Raw genomic sequence first — 23,154 nt, 5'->3', positions numbered from 1 at the left:
TCTGGTTTAAAATATACGATTGCTGTTTGTGTAGTAAAATTCTAATATAATTAACTGTTTATTAAAATCATAACTCCTACATATGTCGAATCTAGTTCTCTGAATCGCACAGTATATACATATTGAGATCGAAGTTTTCGCTGCAAATCTTTTCAACGATAAATCGCGTCCTACTAATTTTACAGACGAATAAATGGATTTAATGCTGATAAAACTAAAGGACAAAACAAGATCCGCGATTTAATCTTAAACCCAAGTCACTGTAATACAAATGTCGAATCTAATGTTCCTAATAACAGGACCGTTTCTCGATCGCGGAAGCCGCTGGTAGTTTCTCATTCAAGAGTTCCTCATGTGGAGCCGGCTGTCATTCTCAACTAGATCTTTCTTTTTTCGCTTTATTCCTCCGTCTTTAATCCCAATCCGAAGAAATCTGTTTACGGCGGGTTTTAAGATGAGTATGGAGAGATGTGTAGTGCGGTGTGTGGAGTCCGACTCCAAACTGACCATATCATTCAGTCTGAACGGCAGTAATAAACACATGCTGAGGGACAAAACTGAGCCTCTGGGAAAACTGCTGGACAGAATAGCCAACAACAGCCTCAAATCCACTGCTGGGTGAGATAAACAAGCTATTAATTACATCATTACAATTGCATTTTGTTTTTCTCAGTCTCTTTAGTACATTTCTCAGATCAGAATTAAAATTTGCAAACCATTAAGTGCATTTCTCTAAACAACGCGTACAAATAGCAAAACAACATTGATTATATTGAGATAAAGCTGGTTTTATATTCACTCATTCATTCAGTGACAACTTGTGATATGCTCCCTATATTGTTTACCATGGTACTTTGAATATTGGGTCTGAAATCACGTGTAAGTATGACTTCAAAACAACATAAACACTATTTAATAGACTGTGAACAATATTAAAATAAATCCTAATGTAGGATGTAACCAACTTTACCTCTACTCAATTTATTACTAATTACACCGTTTTGACTGTATTTAAAACTTCAGTAGACAGTATTGTATTATGCAGTATGGTATTCATTCATATAAAAGGTTAGTTCACCCAAAAATGTACATTTTGCTCACTATTTACTCACCATCAGTTGGTTTCAAAGCTTTAAGAGTTTCTTTCTTCTGTTAACCACAAAGGAATATCTTTTAAAGAAAGCTGACAACCTGTAAACATTGACGTCCATAGGAGCAAAAACAAATACTATGGAAGTCAATCATCAGAAGCCAGTCGAAAACATTGAATGCAAAATGTTTCTAATGATCTGCCTATGATGGCATAAAGACTGACTGCTGATGATTGACAGCCTCTCATTAGCATACTGACCTGAGAAAAATTAAATAGCTACTCCGTTCAATAATGAATAAACATTTGAAAGGGGGGGCAGAAATAAACTTTCAGTTTAGCATTTTCTTTTCCCCCCAACATTTGTGTAATTTATTTAATTAATTACCTGCCCACACTATTAATTATTTATATTTTTATGCAGGAATTTGTGGATTTTATATATACATTTATTTATTTGCATATTTATTTATTTATTGTTTTATTTATGCAGGAATTCAAGGATTTATTTCTCATTTATTTATATATTTGCGTATTTATTTATTGTTTTTGCAGGTTTTGTCCTCCATACAATTTAAGCTAATAATAAATAAAAAATATTTTGAAATTTGTTATTAGCAGAAATAATTAAAAAATGCCCTTGAAAAATCTTGAAGGCTTATTTATAAAAATGACATGTTGTCAATTCTTTAATCTACAATATTATTAAAGGGATGGTTCACACAAAAAAATGATAATTAGGTTATAAACATTTATCCAGTTCAATAGGATAATTCTTTTAGCAATTATTAAGCAAAAGGCTAATACATTTGACTGCAAAGATGATAGCAATACATTTGTAGGATTGAGTCCAAACAGTGCCACTAAAGGACACAGTTCAATTTTTAGAAGAAAAATATCAGATCTTGATTTAAAGATTGATGTCCAAAAAGAGATTAACTCTGGACAAAGCCAGAAGGTATGGTAGAGGGTAGCTGGAGCTTGTTGGCATCTGTCACAAATGGGATCAATTTCTGGGTTTATTTTAGATAGTTTAACTTTTGTCCAATAAATTCTATGTAATAGTTTAAACTGTATCAGTGAATGGCGAGCACAGATGGAAGTAGTATGTACACGACGAAGAACTTTTGACCATTCATCGTCTGAAAAAACATGATTGACATCTGATTGCCAGTCTAGTTTTATTTTAGACAAAGATGAAGAGTCTGACATTATATTGAATGAGAAAATTGTTTTATATATGTTGGAAGGTTATAAACATTTATGAGTTTCTGTTGGCACCCATTGACTTGCATTGTAGGGAAAACAAATACTACCGAATTCAATTTGTGCCAGCGATCTTTAAAATATCTTCTTTTGTGTTCAGCAGAAGGAAACTCCTAAAAGTTTTGAACACATAAAGGATGAGTAAATAATGACAGAATTTACAGATTTGTGTGAACTATGCCTTTAAATCTCTTATTTTACATGTTCTTTTGTGGATAATTAAAGCAACTACATTTCATAACTAATTACACTGAATAAATCTGTGTTGTCACAGCAAAACACAACAATTTAAGCAAGTAATAAATCAATAATATTTAGGAAAAAAGCCATCACAAAATGAGTCATTAGCAGATATTTTGAAAATGTCCCTGCAAAATCTTGGAGGTACTGATTAAAAAAAGAATAATTCAATAACCTGTTGTCAGTTATTTCTTTCATATTTACAATATTATTAAAGCGATTGTTCACACACACATGAAAATTACCTCATTGGGTTATAAACCTTTGAGTTTCTTTCTTCTGCTGAACACAAAAGAATATATTTTGAAGAATGCTGGCACCCATTGACTTCCATAGTAACAAAAAAATTACTATGGAGTTCAATTAGTGCCAGCAATCTTCAAAATATCGTCTTTTGTGTTCAGCAGAAGAAAGAAACTCGTAAAAGTTTTGAAGGATGAGCAAATGATGACAGAATTTCAGTTTTGGGTGAACTATTCCTTATTGTATATATATATTTTTCCATGGATAATTGATTTAATTAAGTATCTCTATACCCTTCATAAATGCATTGATTAAATCCCAAAGCAAATCCAGCAATTTTGCAAATCCAATGGTTATTATAATAAAAAGAGACATTTTACATGATTTTACTTGGATATTTACGTGAATTTAAGCAAACAATAAATAGTATTTTGAAAAAAGCCATCACAGTATTATTAAAGGGATAGTTCACACAAATGAAAATTACCTCATTGGGTTATAAACCTTATATAAACACAAAAGAAGATATTTTAAAGATTTCTGGCACAAATTGAACTCCATAGTATTTTTTTCTACTATGAAAGTCAATGGGTGCCAACATTCTTCAAAATATCTTCTTTTGTTTAGCAGATATTTAAGGCCATAGATAATTAGAAGATACTAATTACACTGATTAAATCCCACAGCAAATCCAAAAAGCACAAACCAAGCAAAGAAAAACCCGAGAGTCAAGAAGCAGAAAAACCAGAAACCAGTCTAAGTGTAAACGGACAACCAGTTTCACCAGAAACTCTCAATTCGGACGCCTGGCAGGATGGAGCAGTGCTGCAAGTGGGCGATTTAAAATATAAAGTGGAAAGAAATCCTCCGACATTTACTCAGTCGGAGCTGCCGTCTTCACTAATGGCCGGATTTCCCATGTGTCCGAAATTAGAGATGGAGTTTGGAGATCTGAAGGACTGCGAGTTCAGATGGTATAAAGAAAGCTCGGCTGATGCATATATAACAGGAGATGCAGAATGCTGGACAGAAGCTGGATCAGAGCGTGTGTTTACACCGTCGAATTTAGACATTGGATTAAGGCTGATGTTGAAATGCACGCCGGGGGACGGCTCTAAATTTGGCGAACCCAAAAAACTGGTGTCTTCCAGCGCTGTAGAAGCCGGTCCGGGGATGTGCACATTTGATAACAGGCATATTTACACACAGAAGCTCACTGATGAGGGTTCATTGAGGGTTGTGTCTTATAACATCCTAGCGGACGTTTACGCTCAAACGGATCTTTCTAAAACTGTCTTGTACCCTTATTGTGCGCCCTATGCTCTACAAATGGACTACAGACAGAATCTGATCAAGAAGGAGCTTTCGGGGTATAACGCTGACATCATTTGCCTACAAGAGGTGGATAAAAGTGTGTTTTTAGATGTTTTATGTCCTGCTTTGGATGCCTTTGGGTTGGATGGGGTTTTTAGGATTAAGGAGAAGCAGCATGAAGGGCTGGCCACGTATTTTAGGAGGTCTAAGCTGAAGCTGGTGGAGCAGTATGATGTTATGTTGAGCGAGGCTTTGACCACGGATCCTATACATCAGGAACTGTGGGAAAAAGTGTCCTGCAGTCAAAGCTTGAAGGAGAAAATTGAAAAGAGGTCGACGACTTTGCAGGTATTTATTTTTTAGCTTTCATTCATTCTTTTTCCTTCGGCTTAATCCCTTATTTATCAGGGGTCCCTACAGCGGAATGAACCGTCAATTATTACAGCGTATGTTTTTTTGCAGCGGATGCCTTTCCAGCTGCAACCCAGTACTAGGAAACACGCATACACACTCATTCACACACAAATACACTGCAACCAACTTAGTTTACCAAATTCACAATAGCACATGTGTTTGGACTGTGGGGGAAACCGGAGCACCCGGAGGAAACCCACGCCAACACAGGGAGAACATGCAAACACAAATGCCAACTGGCCCAGCCGGGACTTGAACCAGCTTGCTGTGAGGCCACAGTGCTAACCACTGAGCCACTGATTTGTATAAGCTTGAGAATAACAAAACATATCTATATACATATTTTATACATTACATCACAGTCATTAGTATTTTAGGTAACACTTTACAATAAGGTTGTATTAATGTTAATGCATTTACTAACATAAACAAACAATGGATGTTTGCACTGAATTCAAGACAGTTAAGCTAAATATTATTATCATTTACCTGTTTTATCTTTTTTTTAAGATATCACTGGTCAATATTTTCAAATAATTAGGATTTAAAATGTTCCCTTTAAAGAATATATATATATATATATATATATATATATATATATATATATATATATATATATATATATGTATATGTGTGTGTGTAATTAATGCATGAGATGGCAAAGTTGAGTTTTCAGTAGCTCAGCTGTTTTCCAGGTGTAAAAATATATGTATTAGGGCAGCACAATATATGGTTTCAGCATCGATAAATCAACGTGTGTGTCTACAATTGTCACATCAATGTTGAGTTGAGAATACATGAGATTTTGCAAAGTATAACCAAAACAGAGTGAATCTTTATCATTTGCATGAGTTGTAAAGGCATTTCAAGAGAGTTTAAAGCATTCGGGCACAAAAAAAGGAACTTTAGTGAAGAATAATTTTACTGAATTATTACAATGATGACTATACAGTGTTGTTTTACATTGCATTATTCGATTTCTGTACCTGGATACTGTTTGACCCTATAGAAAAACCATAAAGTTTATTTAACTTTTTCATTGCTCTGTTATAATAATATTTGCTTGTATTTTGTTTATTATTTTGTATACACGATTCACATCCTTACAAGAATCACCTCAATCACTGTAAATTGATGATTTATTTCCAAATAGAGCTATTCAAGCCATCTGGTGACATTGCATTTATATCGCAATATATATCACAGAGAAACAAAATATTGTGCAGCCTTAATATGGATATAATTTATATATATATATATATATATATATATATATATATATATATATATATATATATATATATTGTCATTTACTGTAATATATTAATGCATTTTTTATTTATATATATATATATTTTGTCATTTACTGTAATATATTAATGCAGTTTTTATTTATATATATATATTTTGTCATTTACTGTAATACATTAATGCAGTTTTTATTTATATATATATATATTTTGTCATTTACTGTAATATATTAATGCAGTTTTTATTTATATAAATATATTTTGTCATTTACTGTAATATATTAATGCAGTTTTTATTTATATATATATATATTTTGTCATTTACTGTAATATATTAATGCAGTTTTTATTTATATATATATATATATTTTGTCATTTACTGTAATATATTAATGCAGTTTTTATTTATTTCTTCTATTTAATATTTTTGCTCTATTTTCTAAAATGACAATCATTTGTAATTACTGCTTATTTTTGTTTTCAAGGAAGTTTCCCATTAAATGTTTAACATTGTCATATTTTAAATACCTTTTTTATCGAATTAAATAAATGTCATGTTTTTAGTTTATTTTGGTTTTTGATGTATAGACCATTTTAAGAGAATAACAATAGTCTTAATGTAATTTTAATTTCCGAAGCTTCTGAAAATCCAAAAGCCTCCACATATTGATTTTAAAAATGATGAGCGCTTCGTTAACATTTGTTATGACTAAATCACCTCTTGTTACAGTTCTGAAATAGTTTAAAGACAAGCACTGTTCATGGACCAACGATATTGACCTATTGAAATGGTCTATTTTTACACTTGCATTGTCTATTATTGTCTCAAAAGGCTCTTTGTCAAAAGTAATTTATTTAAGCAATGCTTTCTCTATGCAAAACTAACAAAAACTTCCTTAATTCCTCAGGTAACCATCTTACAGTCGTTGTGTGACCCGTCGAGGATATTATGTGTAGGAAACACACACCTGTACTGGCGCCCTGAAGGTACCTGCTCTTTGAATAAAAGAGTATTCTACAGTTAAAGGCAAAAAATAGTCATATATAGTTAAATCAACTAATTTCTTTTGTCTTTGCCATGATGACGGTACAAAATATTTTACTAGTTATTCTGCAAGATACTAGTATTCAGTTTAGAGTAACATTTAAAGGCTTAACTAATTAGACTAGTTAGGGTAATCAGGCAAGTTATTGCGTAACAGTGGTTTGTTTCTTTAGACAAAAAAAAAAAATAATAAAATAAATAAATATATATATATATATATATATATATATATATATATATATATATATATATATATATATATATATTTCTTAAATGGGGGTAATAATATTGAGCTTAAATTATTTATTAAAAATAAATAAAAACTGCTTTTAATCCAGCGAAACAAAACTAAATAAGTCTTTCTCTAGAATAAAAACCAACATGGTAGGATAGTAATTTATAATAAGAATAATGTAGTCTTGCACTGTAAATGCATACATTTAATTATTTAATAATATTTATTTAATAATTCGCTACACTGAAAAAATAAATATCTGTTAATTCTGTATTTTATGATTCACAAGTTTTTTCTGTTTATTTATGGTTATGAATTGCATTGTGGGATATACCACACATCTTAAATCCATTTCTGTCATGTTCGATTAAGACTAGTTGGATTAAGGTAATCAAAAAAATCACTGTTTACGTGGCAGACTCTTAATCAGACTATTGTCTTAATCGTATTAAAATCAGATTATTGTTGTCCATGTAAATGTACTCAATGTCTCAAAATGCCCTTAGTTGAAAGCCACTTCTTTAAGGAACGATCAAGGTCCCATAATGCAATTCAAACGCACAAATAAACGGGGGGAAGTAACAAATAAAAACAACTATCACACAATATGAAAAACTGCTAATTTATTTATATATTTATATATATATATATATATATATATATATATATATATATATATATATATATATATATATATATATAATATATATATATATATATATATATATATATATATATATATAAAAAATAACAACAACATACATTCTCTGATGTGATCAGGAGGAAACGTTCGTCTGGTCCAGATAGCAGTGGCTCTGGAACACATGAAGCAGGTGGTGACAAAGCATCCCGGTGCCAGACTCATATTTTCAGGTGATTTTAACAGCACTCCGTCCTCCGGCCTCTTCCAGCTACTTAGTCAGGGCTGCGTCCCGGAGGATCATGAGGACTGGGGCTCCGGGGGTCCAGAAGAGCAGATCCGGCTAGGACTGACCAACCCGTTCCTGCTGTCCAGCGCATGTGGAGTCCCGGACTTCACCAACTTCGTGGGAGGATTTCAGGGGTGTCTGGATTATATTTTTGTGGAGCCGCGGACGCTGCAGGTGGAGCAGGTCATTCCTCTGCCCGGTCTGGAGGAGGTGAGCAACTGTGTGGCGCTGCCGAGCGTCTCGCACCCATCCGATCACATCGCACTGGTGTGTGACCTCAAGTGGATGACTGACAGCGATTAACCACAATATTAAATAATCAGATTTTCATTGCATTTGTATGTGTCATGTTAATTCCTTCTCGCTTGTGCAATGCAATATTTATTTTACATCACACAATTTAACAAATGCAACTACTGCACATATTAAAAGCTGAATTTACAATAAGTTATAAAATTTGCTAAAATTAAGTTTTTCTTTCCACTTTTAATAAAAGTATAAAGGTAAAAGACAAGAATCAAAACAATAAAAGCATAAAACGAACACCGCTTAAATAGTTCTTCCACCACATTACATTGCGTCCCATTTGATATACCAGTTTACAAAAACACACTCACTAAAATTACACATATTTAGAGCCATAAAAATACATATTATTTGAATGTATATACATTCATACATAGAAAGCATTTTAAATTGAGTCTAGTTTAAATTTTCAACTTGCTTTTGTGAACATGTTGAAATATGGGTGAAATAACATTTCAGGTTTTTTCTGTGTAAACAATGTTTGTCAAAATGAAGCAAGACTTATTCTGTCCTGGATATGGATGAGTATGTTTGAAATAGAAATAATAACTCTTTAATCATTTTCCGGTTTCACATTTTTATGTTGAGCATGAAGAAGTTAAATTGCAAAAAAAAAAAAAAACATGATTTATGGAAATGACCAAAACTGGAAGTTGTAAATCATGTTTTACATTGAATACTAAAGGAAATAAACTCCATTTCAGAAGTATTTTAAAACCTTTGTAAATGAACCCTATATATAAAATCACTTCTGTATATTTATACTTAGGACATCAAATGGTCTCACCTTTGACAAAATTAATATTTTTATTCATTTTTCAGTAGATGTAGCCAATAATTCTAGTGCATTCAAAACAAAACAGTTTTATTAAACAGTTATATCTATTAAAATCAGAGTTTGGCCATCTAACATCTTTAGGAATTTAAATTCAAACAAGTTATTGCAAAAATATATATAACCTGCAAAATTTAAACTAAATTTGATATATATTTTTTATGTTTTTCTTGATTTTTCATGCCCCAACATATTAATTTGTGTGTACTAGGGCTGTACAATATATCGTTTCAGCATCGATATCGCAGTGTGCCCGTCCGCAATAGTCACGTCGCAGGATCTGCAATGTTGAGTTGGGATTTTCCACAGTTGAAATCATACGTGATTTGTGGATTCACTGCAAAATTTCACTATAGTTAACCAACATGTTTATCATGTGCATTTGTTTTTAAGGTCTGTGAGCATTTCAAGCCAGTTTAAAACATTCAGGCAAGAAATTATAAAGCTTTTAACTTTTCATTTGCATCTGCCACTGTATTTGTACATGCTACCGAGTTGGTTTATTTTCATTCATGCACATGCATTAAACTACAAAATCATGCCGATCAATCTAAAAGTATGAATCATTTCCAAATAGAGCCGTTCATTTCATCTGGTGAAAGTATACTCAATATCGCAATATGTATCGCAGAAAAATATAATATTGCAAGGTCAGTTTTTATTTCAATATCGTGCAGCCTTGTGTACTAATTTTTGGACTGTGATCTTCAGGTTTTTTAATTAGATTAGTTCCAGCTTTGTCTTTGGCACTGACTAATTTAATGTATATGCAAATATATTATTGTAAAGCATCCTATAGTAAATATGAATTTAAAAGAGATATCTGTGAAGGATGAACTCATGCATCCTGAGCACTGTAGATGTGTTTTTTTGACCATTAAACACATTTATCAAATCATAAAAGTGATGCATTTCAGACATTCGTTTCACACGTTTATTCATAATATTTTTATACAATTTAAAAAGGGAAACAGCTAAGATTATTCCTGGCACCTTCAAAAGCTGGGAATAAAAATATCTTAAAACATCTGATCTGGTTTGTTTTCAATCTAAAAGCTGATATGAATCAGGCGAGTAAAGCGCAGCATGTTTAAGGCAACAGTGATGACTTACATAAAAAGACTTGCTTATTTACAACATCAGACCAGTTCAAAATATAATCTTGTGCATGTTAGAACCATTAAAACGAATGCATTTTAATCTCTGTGCAAATATAAGCTCAATGTTTTATTAAATGCAACTTCATTTGCCTGGATTCAAGGCATGATGGTTTGGAATGAAATTAATGGAATAAATCAAGTTTGAAGTATAAATACACCAACGTTTTCATTATTTTCACTGTGTACTGTAATGAAAAGCCCAAAGGTCATGTAAAAGCTCTTTACTATCTAGTATTTTGTCATACTATAGTCAGATCTGTATTTATACACAGTCAAGCCTGAAATTATTTAATCCCCTTGCAAATTCTGACTTAAGTTTCTGTTCAAATTAGGGATGCTCCGATTGATCGGCGGGAGATCGCTATCGGCCGATAATCACATTTAATAACTCGATCGGTACTCACTGATCTGGCTGATCTCATAAACCGATCACAAGTGTTTATTTATAAGTTTACAAGCAGAGGAGACGCATGTGCGCTCCTGTATATTATACATCAGCAGCTATGACATGCAAGGAGATAAATGATGCGTGGGGTGTGAGCAATATCTGCGCGAGAGCCATAGTAGCTAAAATACATACAGATGCAGTGCGAACCCTGTTTGTACAGTTTATTGGTGCGACTCATGCAAGTGAGGATCTCTTTGTTGCAACCATTGTATTTCCAGTGTTTTGAGACGCTGTGACAAGAGAGGAGCAATCATCTTCATCTATGGTCCAATCTTTGACCTCTCCCAGAAGCTCCGCCAGTCTCTCACATATTCATAATGGCTCCACGACGCCCGCAAATCAGATCAAATACCCAAGAAATCATATATTATAGCTGTTCATATATAAATATATATATATATATATATATATATATATATATATATATATAAGAAATAGATGTATATATATGTTCTGTGTTTGCAAGTTCACTAAAACCTGGCTGGAAATATTAGGGAAATAAAAAACATATACATATATATTTTTTTTCTAACTTGTAATATACTTATTACAATAAACAGTAGTTTGTAGACCCATTTCTTGCCTCTGACCATGACATGTCCACCCTCAATGGTCATAAGAAACAATCAAATGCAACATCCCTCATTTATTCTCTTAGTTAAGCAAAAATCGCCACTTAAGTAGGCATATTGGGGGCGCTCCTGAGCAAAGCAAGGCGTAAGTCGAATTTTTGTGAGCTCCTGCAGTAACCAAATTATTTCATGATTAATTTCAATTAAATATATGCTGATGATCGAATAAGGACGAGATAATGGCCAAGCTTTAACGACGACATCAAAATTTCCAAATATGGCATCGAAGCTTAGTAAATTCAAATACGATGGCTCTGGGAACCCGCGGCGTAACGACTCGTCTGGAAAGGGAACTGTAAACCAATCCAGCCAAACACACCTCCACAGTCCTGGTGAACATGATGAAATGAACATAAACACTGACGTGCTAAAATCTGAAAACACAACCTCTATAACAGCAGAAATTGGCACGATAATGTGTGCTAAAATGAAAGTAGGCCTATTAGAAAGAAAATGTGCTTTATGCAATGGCAAAGTTATTTAAAGCTTGAAGCGTCAGAATCGGTACTTGGTATCAGCTGATCACCATGACAAGAAATCGGTACTCAGTATCGGCTGTAAAAATCTTGATCGGAGCATCCCTAGTTCAAATGTAAATAACTTGCTGGTTGAAAAAAAAAAGCAACTCAGTGGAATGAATCGCCAACTATTCCAACATATGTTTTACGCAGAGGATGCAATTCCAGTTGCAACCCAGTACTGGGAAACATCCATGCATACTCATTCACACACATACACTACAGCCAATTTTGGTTATTCAATTCCCCTATAGCGCATGTGATTGGACTGTAGGGGGAAACCGGAGCACCCAGAGGAAACCCACGCCAACACGGGGAGAACATGCAAACTTCACACAGAAAACTGGCCCAGCCGGGACATAAACTAGCCACCTTCTTGCTGTGAGGCGACAGCGCTAAGCACTGAGCAAACATGCCGCACCATAAAAACAACTTAAACATCATAATATGCCAGGGGTATGAATATTTTCGGGCTTGACTGTATATGGCTACATCAAGTGGAATAAATCTAAAGAAATGTCAGTCGAGGTCAAAAAAGGTGCAACGAATCAGAAGAAGAAACTAAAATGCTCTGCCAAAAGATTGACATCAGCAGGCGGATTTTTGGTAACAACTGAAACAGCGTCGCTCATCAAGTCCTTTGGAACAGCACACACAAACACACACTTCCTGTTTGAACAGGAAGTGCAGTTTAGCGTTTGGAGAGCTGCTCGGAAAGCCAGTCTAATCCCTCGTATAAACCCGTCCCTTGAGTCGCACAGGCCGCCTGGACGTACCACTATTTCAAAGACAAGAAAGTTACAATATTAATGCATGGAGTGTGTGTATAAATGAGTAATTATATTGCAGGAAAAAAATATAATAATTAAAAAATATATATATATATTAATGATAATAATTTTCTTTAATAAATATTTCTATAAATATAAAAATAACAAATACATAATTAAAATAAAAAACATAGTTTAAAAAAGCTTTATTGCATTTATAGTGATTATTATTATATTAATTATTTTTATTAAAAGTTTGCATTGTTTTATTTTTATTTTTTCCTTTTTTCATTTTTAGTTTTAATCAATTCTTAAATAAAAAAATAATAATTGTTTTCAGTTTTAGATAATTCAGACCTGATTTATTAGATCTACCCATTTATGCATTGATAAAAAACCTTCAATGCTTTAAAAGTTACCTTTTTTTTAACCAATGCATAACTGAATTACTACTCTTTTACTATTACAAAAATGAGAAACAACACGGATAGTATGATGCAGAAGTGTGTGAGATTTAGAATAAAAGTCTAAATTTATTTCCAAAAGTGGTTTGACACTAATATCAAATAAATATATCAATAAATATAAAAAAAATAATCTTTTTTGACGCCCACATACATACACAGGCCCAAAAGTCGTCAAACATATTGAATGCATTGCGAAGGTTGAACAGCGCTTCTAATCAGCCCAAACTATTTTAATAAGATTGCACATAAAATATTTAATCACTTACAGTTCTGCTCCTGAGATTCTGCAGGCCCAGTTTGTCTGTCATCTCGCTGATGGGCATCGCATTTGGTAAATCTTGTTTATTTGCAAAAATCAGCAAAACAGCGTCTCTAAGTTCATCTTCCTGAAGCTGTTGAACAGAAATAAAATAAATGTGACATTTGTCAACTGTGCACAATTAATGAACAGTTCTGTACTGCTTTATCCCTTCTGTTGACTTAAGAATCAAAAATGAAACGGCACCATTTTAACAGCAGAAAAAACATCACCCCAACATTCGAAAAAATCAATCATTCACTTGCAGGATCTCTCAAATCTTTTAACAAGACTATATCGAAGGCTAATCCTGTTCTGTTGATATTAGCTCCAATACACAGTAAGCTACTGGAAAGAGGTGATGTTGACTCAGAGTAGGAGGTTGATCCGTGATTCGTACGAATCACAACCCACGGTTTAGAACACACATGACCTGCGGATTAGTACTTTTTTTACTTGTAGATTAATCCTAAATTTGTAATGATTGCAGAGAGATCGCCTCTCGCGTCATTCAAATCACATGTATGAATGCATTTAGGCTTTCCTGTCAAATATAATGATGATGGAAGAAGCTGTGGTGGGTTTCTAAGGTTATTAAACGTGTTTTTGGTCTATAGTTGTTTAGCCTGCATTAATGCATTCAGTGTAAGCTGCACGATTAATCATTATAAGATCGGGATCTCAACACCCACGCAACACATTATAAATGATGGTGATTTGCATGTTTCTTAATCCTTCAAACAGCTGCCAAACTGTGTTTGAAAAATGCAAAAACCAAGAAAGAGATTCAGTCTTAGTCTTTTGAGTTACCTATGATGTTACAAACAGTCAAATAACACAGAAGTACCAGGAGAACACTTCATAGTTTAGATAAAAGCCCCATCATGTGCTCAAAAATGAAAGTTGTGGGCAGCAATTACATTATTTACATTATGGCAACCAGCCACTGAATTCTTCAAAAATCCCTCTAACAATAAAACATGAAGTTTTATGAGTGAATAACTAAAGCATTTATCAAAAATGAGACTAAAAATAAATATGGGTTGTACAAATTATACTGTTAGATTTCTACATGTAGCGTTATCAGCAACAACAGTAGTAACCGTGAATTTTTCACAGTGCTGAACATTTTACCATTTATTTTTATTCAGCTTAATATTTCTTCATTTTATTTCATGAAGCCAAAAGTTTCTTGCAGTACTGTTTTTGTTATAAATGGAAAGCAAATGACATATGTTGTCTCCTCTTTTTGGCTGATCCGAAAAATGGTCCGATCCGTGACAAAAAAAAAACAAAACAATGTGATCCGAACTGTGAGACTAGTGATCTGTTACACCACTATCGTAGAGGGATCTTTTCATCTATTTAACAGTCTGTTTTTACTCTTATTTACTTCTTTTGTTGTTAACTAGCTTAGTTTTTTATTTATTGTGATTTGTTTTCTCTTTTTCGGAGGATATGTTTGATTTTAATTAATGAATTTCATTTCATTATGAGGGGATAGTGGTAAAATAATAATACTAAAGACAATCTATCATTTTTCTTATTCTGTATTATACTACTATGTATGGTCTTGTTAAATACCAAGTAATTAATAATAATAATAATAATAATAATAATAATAATTTCATACTTTCATGAAGGCTTTAGGGTCCAATGGTTGTTCTTCAGGTCAAAGCTATAAAACCATTTTTACACAACAAAAACTACTGAATACCATCTTGCTAAAACATTTTACATGTATGCAGGTACATCCAGCATTAGAAACTATACCCTTTACTTGAGTCAAATACGAGTGTTGTCCACTGATTAAACATTGATGAAAAACTCCACACTGATGAGGGAAAACCTGGACATTCACAGAGTCTGTGATGAAGATGAGATTGTTTCTTCATGCAAAATAGAGGATCGAAATTAAATTGAGCTGCTTTATTTTAGAAAAGGCAGCTCATTTTTTTTCTCAAAGGGCGAACGGTGTATACAGAATTAAAAGACCACAGGAGGGTTAAATGCAAAAACTGTAGGTTATTTTTTAATGAAGGGTTTTTCTGTTTCCTTACCATCTTCTGAAGCTCTTCTGCTGCTTCCTGCGCTCGTTCACGATCATTACTGTCCACAACAAAGATCAGACCCTGAGGAAATAATTCAATGTGAAAATGTGCTTTAGTTATTGCATGTTAAGCTAAAGAGCTTTCATTTAGGCCCGTATCAATACATACAGTTGAAGTCAAAATTATTAGCATTCCTGTGAATTTTGTTTTCTTTTAAAAAATATTTCCTATAATATTTTTTCTTCTGGAGAAAGTCTGCAAAGATCAGCTGGTCTGTTTTTGAGCTGACATACAAGACATCCGCTGATAAATCGACTTATCTTCACAGCTTTAAACCACTCCAGTGTTCCTGTATCTGTAGTTACACTCAGTAAATAGCGGTGACTTTGGTGAACTGATGACCTTCACGGCCAATCACAGTCATTTCTGTTGAGCATGTGAACACAATGGCAAATCAGCGCTGTTTAAGAACGCACTCAAATGTTAGGGGGAAATGGACTTTTTGTTAAAATTTCAGTACCGATTTGCATCGAATTCCAGTATTGTGACAACACTAAAATGCAAGAATAAGAAAAAGAGATTAACAGGAACCAAAAACAAACTGTTCTGTCCTCCAAATCAAACTCAGCCAGTTGAACTTAATCCCAATAGTAACACTAACATCCTCATACAAAGATCATCAATGGCATCCAGCCAAACTATAACTCCACACTGTTGTTCTAGCAGCTCACAAGGCTGGACGCTCAAACTCAATAAGGACGACCCTGGCAAAATGTGTTGGACTGTGTTGAAGCGGCCGTACATACTGCAAACTTTGAATGTCTGAAGACTGTATGTGCATGAACACTTCACAAGTGAGTTTCTGTGAAAATAGTTCAGACGTACAGACAGAGGAAGGACAAACTGCAAAAAATATGTTGCTCACCTTAAATCCTTAAATTTTTAGATTGAACCAATTTAACTCATTTTAACTTGCATCAATTGAGCTGACTTAAAACATCAAGTTAAAATGAAAGTACAAAAATTTTAACCTGACACATTGAAACCTGATTAACTTCCTAAATTAAGTTAAAGTAACATGAAAACATAAGTTGTCATGAGTTTATTAAAATTTTTTATAGTATATCTATCTATCTATCTATATATATATATATATATATATATATATATATATATATAAATATATTCATTTTCGGCTTAGTCCTTTATTAATCAGGGGTCGCCACAGTGGAATGAACCACCAACTTATCCAGCATATGTTTTACGGAGCGGATGCCCTTCCAGCTGCACCCCATCACTGGGAAACATCCATACACACTCATTCACACACATACACTACGGCCAATTTAGCTTACCCAATTCACCTAGAGCACATGGACTTGTGGGGGAAACCGGAGCACCCGGACGAAAACCCACACCAACACGGGGAGAAGATGCAAACGCCACTCATTTATTATATAAAATTACTATTATATATTTTTTAATTCCATCTATACGCACATAGATTTATCTATGTATCTATGCATGCATGTATTTATGTGTGTGTTCACACACACTTTATGACCAGGGCCAGACAGAATCTGTGCACATTTTTTTCCTATTTCTGTGCAGAATTTTGTACAAAATCAGCAGATTTATGCGAAATGATTTTGGAGCAACTAAAACATTAAATAAAAAGAATAACTTTTTAACTTTTCTTTAAGGTTTGACGAATGCAAATCCAATTAGAGCCACTTGTTCGGTAAACAAAGCAAGTCTCTCATATAACACATCTACTAAAACACATAAAATGTGTGTGTGTGTGTGTGTGTGTGTGTGTGTGTGTGTGTGTGTGTGTGTGTGTGTGTGTTCAGATTGACAGGGGCGGGTCATTCTGCTGTGGCGACCCCTGATAAAGAAGGGACAAAGTAAGAGTGAGATAGATAAGTTATCTGTCTATCCACCACAAATACTTAGTTACTAGTTAGTCTTATTCATAATATTACTCTCATTATTGTACAAAATACCAATAAATTCATAACTTTATTTTTTTTTTACTTTTGCCAACATAATATTGATCTATATTTGTATTAAGTATTTTTTATCTAGTATTAGGGTTTTAGCTTTAATTCAATGAACTATTTTTTATAATCTTATTTTAGGTAACAATAACACCACTGTCTGACACATGCATGTAATAATACATTTTATCATTTATTTTTAAACACCCATGCTACTGTGATTCTGCAAAGTTCCTGTACATAATAAAATTTAATTAGATTGTAAAGAATGTCTAATTATACTGTATTTAATCAACGTTGCCACCTTTGAATTAGGGTTGGGTGATGTCGTCAAATTTGCCATTATACGATGTCTAATGTGAATCGTCGACGATGGCATCGTTGTCATAGGCAGTGAATTAATTATTTATGAATAATTAATTAGTTCATAACAAATTAATTATTTGTAGCCTACTGTTTCAACTACCTGATCCACATGGTCTTTATTTTACTCATAACCAAATCATAAATAAAGATAAGTTACACACAGATTAACACCTGTCAAACACTTTTCTGCGGGACTCTTGCATGAATAGGCAGAGTGATCTGTGTTGTTATAATGGCGTCGACAAACTTGGTTGGAAAAAGGTGCACAACCAACAGAGACCAACCAACAGTATCTGAGGTTTTCACTAAAATTACTAAGTACAAGCATGAAAGCGAAAGATTGAAGCAGTGTACTGACGCTGTGACACGTTACCTGATAGATTCAAAAGACCGAAGAGTCGTTAGATAGAGACGAGATTAATTAAATATCACGTTTAATAACTATAGTGAGACGCGATCCAGCGGTACATTCTTGATAAACTGTCCGACGTGCACTGCTCTCTGGGGTTTTGTGTCCAGAGCATCAGCTGCTGACTGCCTGAAACTCAGACGTGAGCGTATGCTGCAGCGCATGCCTGTGCGTGTGTGTGGTCACATGATATGCGTTTTCAGTGGTATAGCGTGGATGGAGCTCTTTTCAGAAATGCTAGATGAAACGCCAGTGTGAACGTTGATCCTTTTCGTTCAAAAATGCTATATTAAAACCAAGTTGTATTAGTGTAAATGGGGTCTAAGTGTGTGTTTTTGAACAACGGGGGCGGGGCGGAAGATCGCCGGCTCAACTTCTAGATGTCTATCGGCCATCGTCTAAGGACGATGGCATCATCTATTGACCCAACCCTACTTTGAATTTCAGGTTCTAACTTCTGACATTTTTCTCCAAACTTGTATGTATACAATTGATAAAATGTACTTATTTTTCACAAAAGTTATTTTACATATTCTTTTTTTTTTATTGTGTACATTCATTTATTCATCAATATTTAGCATTATTAATTATTATTGTACTATGTATAAAATTGGAAAGCTGCTTGGCTTGTCTCACATATGAGCATCAATTATTTCCAAACTATTTCTTCTGATAAGAAAAGATTTAGTACAACAGCTAAAATCGCACCATGTATTCCCACCTTTAATGTGTGTGTGTGTGTGTGTGTGTATGGTTATGCCGTGCCGTGATGCATCTGTTTACCTGTGTGTTCTGGAAGTAATGTCTCCAAAGAGGCCTGATCTTATCCTGACCACCCACATCCCACACAGTGAAGGAAATGTTCTTGTATTCGACTGTCTCGACGTTAAATCCTTAAAAAAAAAAAATCACATGTTATCACTTTCATCTCACTCAAACTGTTAATGCATGCATCACCTGTAAATGCACACATCGTGAAAAAACAACACAATGGAAAGATCTTCACAACTGCTTCATTTAAAAATTTGATTCTGAAGTATTATCCTGGCATATAATTCAGGCATTAAAACAATAAGATATAGTCTACATTTCTAACATAATACATATAATAAAGTTAACATTTCGTTATTTTCTAACATACAATAGACTGTGCAAAAATAGGTCCAAAAATATAAAAAAAAATAATTAAAAATAACTAAATAAATGATTAATAAAAATAAATAAACAAGAAAAAAATATATATTCAAGAATGAAAAGTAAATAAATGCCATTAGAAATATTCAGACTTGATTTAGACCCATTTATTTAATTTCAAATATAATCACATTTACAACGTTCACTTATTATTTTATATATTTTGCATTAAGTAAGCTTTATATGTATAATATAACTTTTGTATTTTTTTATTTTATGGAACCATCAAAAATGCACATCGTGCCATTGATTAATATGCTTTTGTAAAAATATATTTATTTTTAATAATATAATTTAAAATATACTTATTACAATTAATAATCAATTGCGATAATGCATTATCAAAGCTATAGTTAGAGTACTATGTATGTATGTATATATATATATATATATATATATATATATATATATATATATATATATATATATATATATATGTGTGTATGTGTGTATGTATGCATGTATGTATGTATATATATATATATATATATATATATATATATATATATATATATATAAATAAAAGGATGATATAGTAGATTTTAGTGTCTTTTATGTTTAGTCTTATGTCTATTATCTGACATTACCTACCTATAGTTGGAATTGTTGTCACGATTTCTCCCAGTTTCAGTTTGTACAGGATTGTGGTTTTTCCAGCAGCATCCAGACCAACTAAAAAAGAAAACAAATCAGTCAAACACCTTGAAACTTTAGTTTGCATACAATTTTAATAAAAAATATTGTTGTTTGCATTTAAAATTTTAAGTATTCACCTTAAATAAACTTCACTGAGTCAATATCATTTGAAAGACTTTAATTGAGAGTATTTATTACTGACATAGTATACTGAAACGGCATAAACATAGTTTTAACGAAAAATTATACTCGTGTATACATTGTTATGATTTTTATCAAAGCTAATTCACAAAAACAAGCAATTTCCAACTTACCCATGAGAATTCTCATCTGCTTCTTCCCGAACAATCGAGAAAATACGCTTGAAATAGTCAAACCCATGCTAAAAACCGCTCAAAACCAAGAAACAGTATCAAAGTTAAACTTATTCGAGGTGTAATGAAGTGTAATGAGGAAGAGCCGCTAAGTGAAGTTAGCGCTTTAGCATTCAGCGCTTCACAACTAAACCGCGGTCAAAAATCAACCTGCTCGAACTCCAAAACAAACCAGCAGAATCCCAAAAGTCTTTCTTATGTTTTCCGTACGTCTTTCTTCTCGCTGCGTTGCTGAAAGTGTGTTTAGTCCTGTAGTTTTTCAGCGCGACTGTTTCTTCACCACGTCAGACTTCAGCGGCTCCAACGCGGTCGAAATGACGTCACCGGTGCCACATCATACCCGAGCCCGAATACTGCAAACACTGCAGAAATATTGACTCAAGTGTGTGATCCTTTTAGCCTAAAATATTCATGAACACAAAATAATCGCTATCACACATTTTGAGCATGATTTACAGAAGACACCCTCAAACATTTAGTTCATACTTTGCGTTACAAAGGTTTACATAGCAAATATTTAAATAAATACATAAAACAATGAGTATTATAAATATAAACACACATTTTATTTAAAAATGTACTATGTTTTATCGTTTAACATACGTGCCACACAAATCATAGCTAGTTTGCCACAAAAACCTTAGTTTAATCGTGGTATTTGTAGTAAAATTGTGGTTATGCAAATGATAGTCAATATGGAAAAAACGTGGTAAGGACAGGACAGCTCAAATTGAAATGTTTACATAAATACATACCTTTTTTTTCGGTAACACTCAATAAGATTGTATTAGTTAATATTTCCTGTATTTACTAACATGAACAATTAATGAACATTTTTCACAATATTTATTCACCTCTGTTAAGACTGCAGAAATATTGACTCAAATGTGTGATCCATTCAGCCTAAAATATTCATGAACACAAAATAATTGCTATCATATAATTTTGAGCATGATTTACACAAGACACCCTGGAAAATGTAGTATATATTTTGCGTTACAATGGTTTACATAGCAAATGTTTCAATAAATAAATAAACAATGATGAATATAATAAATATATCGAATTCAGTTTTATTTGTGTAGCTATTTTCACAATAATTATTTCAAAGCAGCTTTACAAAAGCTGCACGTTATTGCATTATAATTAAAATTAAATAAAGTTAAGGTTATTAGTTACCATAACTTATTAGTTATTAATAACTATAACTTATTAAATAGTAACTAATAGCTTTTAACAGTAAAAGTTAGTATACACAGTTATTATACACAAATGGTGTGAAGCAGAGCAAAGAAATTTTCACAGCATGTCTGATAATATTTTTTCTTCTGGAGAAAGTCTTATTTGTTTTACTTCGGCTAATTTTTTAAATCCATTTTAAGGTCAATATTATTAGCCCCTTTAAGCTAATTTTTTTCGATAGTCTACAGAACAAACCATCGTTATACAATAATTTGCCTAATTACCCTAACCTGCCTAGTTAACCTAGTTAAGCCTTTAAATGTCACTTTAAGCTGTATAGAAGTGTCTTGAAGAATATCTAGTCAAATATTATTAACTGTCATCATGGCAAAGATAAAATAAAATGAGTTATTAAAACTATTATGTTCAGAAATGTGCCGAAAACATCTCTCCGTTAAACAGAAATTGGGGTAGGTGCCAATAGCATATAGGCGCACGGCGACCCAAGTTCGATTCCCGGCTCGAGGTCCTTTGCCAACCCTTCTTTTCTTTCTGCTCCAAATACTTTCCTGTCTGTAATCTCCACTGTCCTATCTCAATTAAAGGTGAAAAACCCAAAAAATAAAAACAGAAATTGGGGAAAAAATAAACAGGGAGGCTAATAATTATGACTTCAAATGTATATAAACATAGTTAACCTGTAGTTATATAGTATATAGGCAAAGTCTATATGTACATGTTCAATGAGGGTATTGTGAATATATAGAATATAGTGAATTAATATTCTGAATATAAACACACACTTTAATAAAAAGTCATGTTTTTTGCTGTTAAACATAGTTGCCACATCATAACTGACGAGGATCCTGAATACTGCAAACATAAAAATATTTACTCAATTGTGTAAATATTTAAATGAATATTTTACATGAATATTTATGTGTATAAAATCTAAAGTCTAAAAGATTAATGAACATAAAATTATCGCAATCATACATTTTGAGCATGACTTTCAGCAGGCACCCTCAAACATTTAGTATATATTTGGTTTACATAGCAAAGATTTATTTAGATTATTTCAAAGCAGCTTTACAAAAGCTGCACATTATTGCATTACAATCAAAATAAAACAAAGTTAAGGTTATTATAGTTACAATAACTTTATTAGTTATTAATAACTATAACTAATTAAATAGTAACTTATAGCTTTTAACAGTCAAAAGTTATATATAAACATAGTTAACCTGCAGCTATAGGGGATGTCTATCTTTACATTCAATGAAGTGTATTGTGAATATAAAGAATATGCTTGATTAATATTCTGAATATAAACTCACACTTGTGATGCAGTGGCGCAGTAGGTAGTGCTGTCGCCTCACAGCAAGAAGGTCGCTGGTTCAGTTCGCGTTTCTATGTTAAGTTTGCATGTTCTCCCTGCGTACACATGGGTTTCCTCTGGGTGCTCCGGTTTTCCCCACAGTC

General features: G+C 32.8%; 2 protein-coding genes across 2 annotated transcripts; one reads left to right on the top strand and one right to left on the bottom strand.

The window, feature by feature from the left end:
- The first annotated feature begins 320 nt into the window (after positions 1-320).
- Positions 321-10,480, top strand: pde12 (phosphodiesterase 12). Its single transcript, XM_056468821.1, has 4 exons — positions 321-618; positions 3,526-4,501; positions 6,726-6,804; positions 7,878-10,480. The coding sequence occupies exons 1-4, from the start codon at positions 353-355 to the stop codon at positions 8,327-8,329; spliced, it is 1,773 nt and encodes a 590-aa protein (XP_056324796.1). The 5' UTR covers positions 321-352; the 3' UTR covers positions 8,330-10,480.
- Positions 10,481-11,204: 724 nt separating this feature from the next.
- On the bottom strand, positions 11,205-20,812 carry LOC130237797 (ADP-ribosylation factor 4-like). Its single transcript, XM_056468822.1, has 6 exons — positions 20,431-20,812; positions 20,072-20,152; positions 19,070-19,179; positions 15,521-15,592; positions 13,429-13,554; positions 11,205-12,703 (listed from the first exon to the last, which is right to left on the bottom strand). The coding sequence occupies exons 1-6, from the start codon at positions 20,495-20,497 to the stop codon at positions 12,617-12,619; spliced, it is 543 nt and encodes a 180-aa protein (XP_056324797.1). The 5' UTR covers positions 20,498-20,812; the 3' UTR covers positions 11,205-12,616.
- Between the last annotated feature and the right edge of the window lie 2,342 nt (positions 20,813-23,154).

This window comes from Danio aesculapii, chromosome 11, assembly GCF_903798145.1.
Source record: "Danio aesculapii chromosome 11, fDanAes4.1, whole genome shotgun sequence".
Classification (NCBI taxonomy): domain Eukaryota; kingdom Metazoa; phylum Chordata; class Actinopteri; order Cypriniformes; family Danionidae; genus Danio; species Danio aesculapii.
The sequence above is the reverse complement of the archived record's forward strand: the minus strand, read 5'-3'. Positions and strand labels throughout refer to the sequence as shown.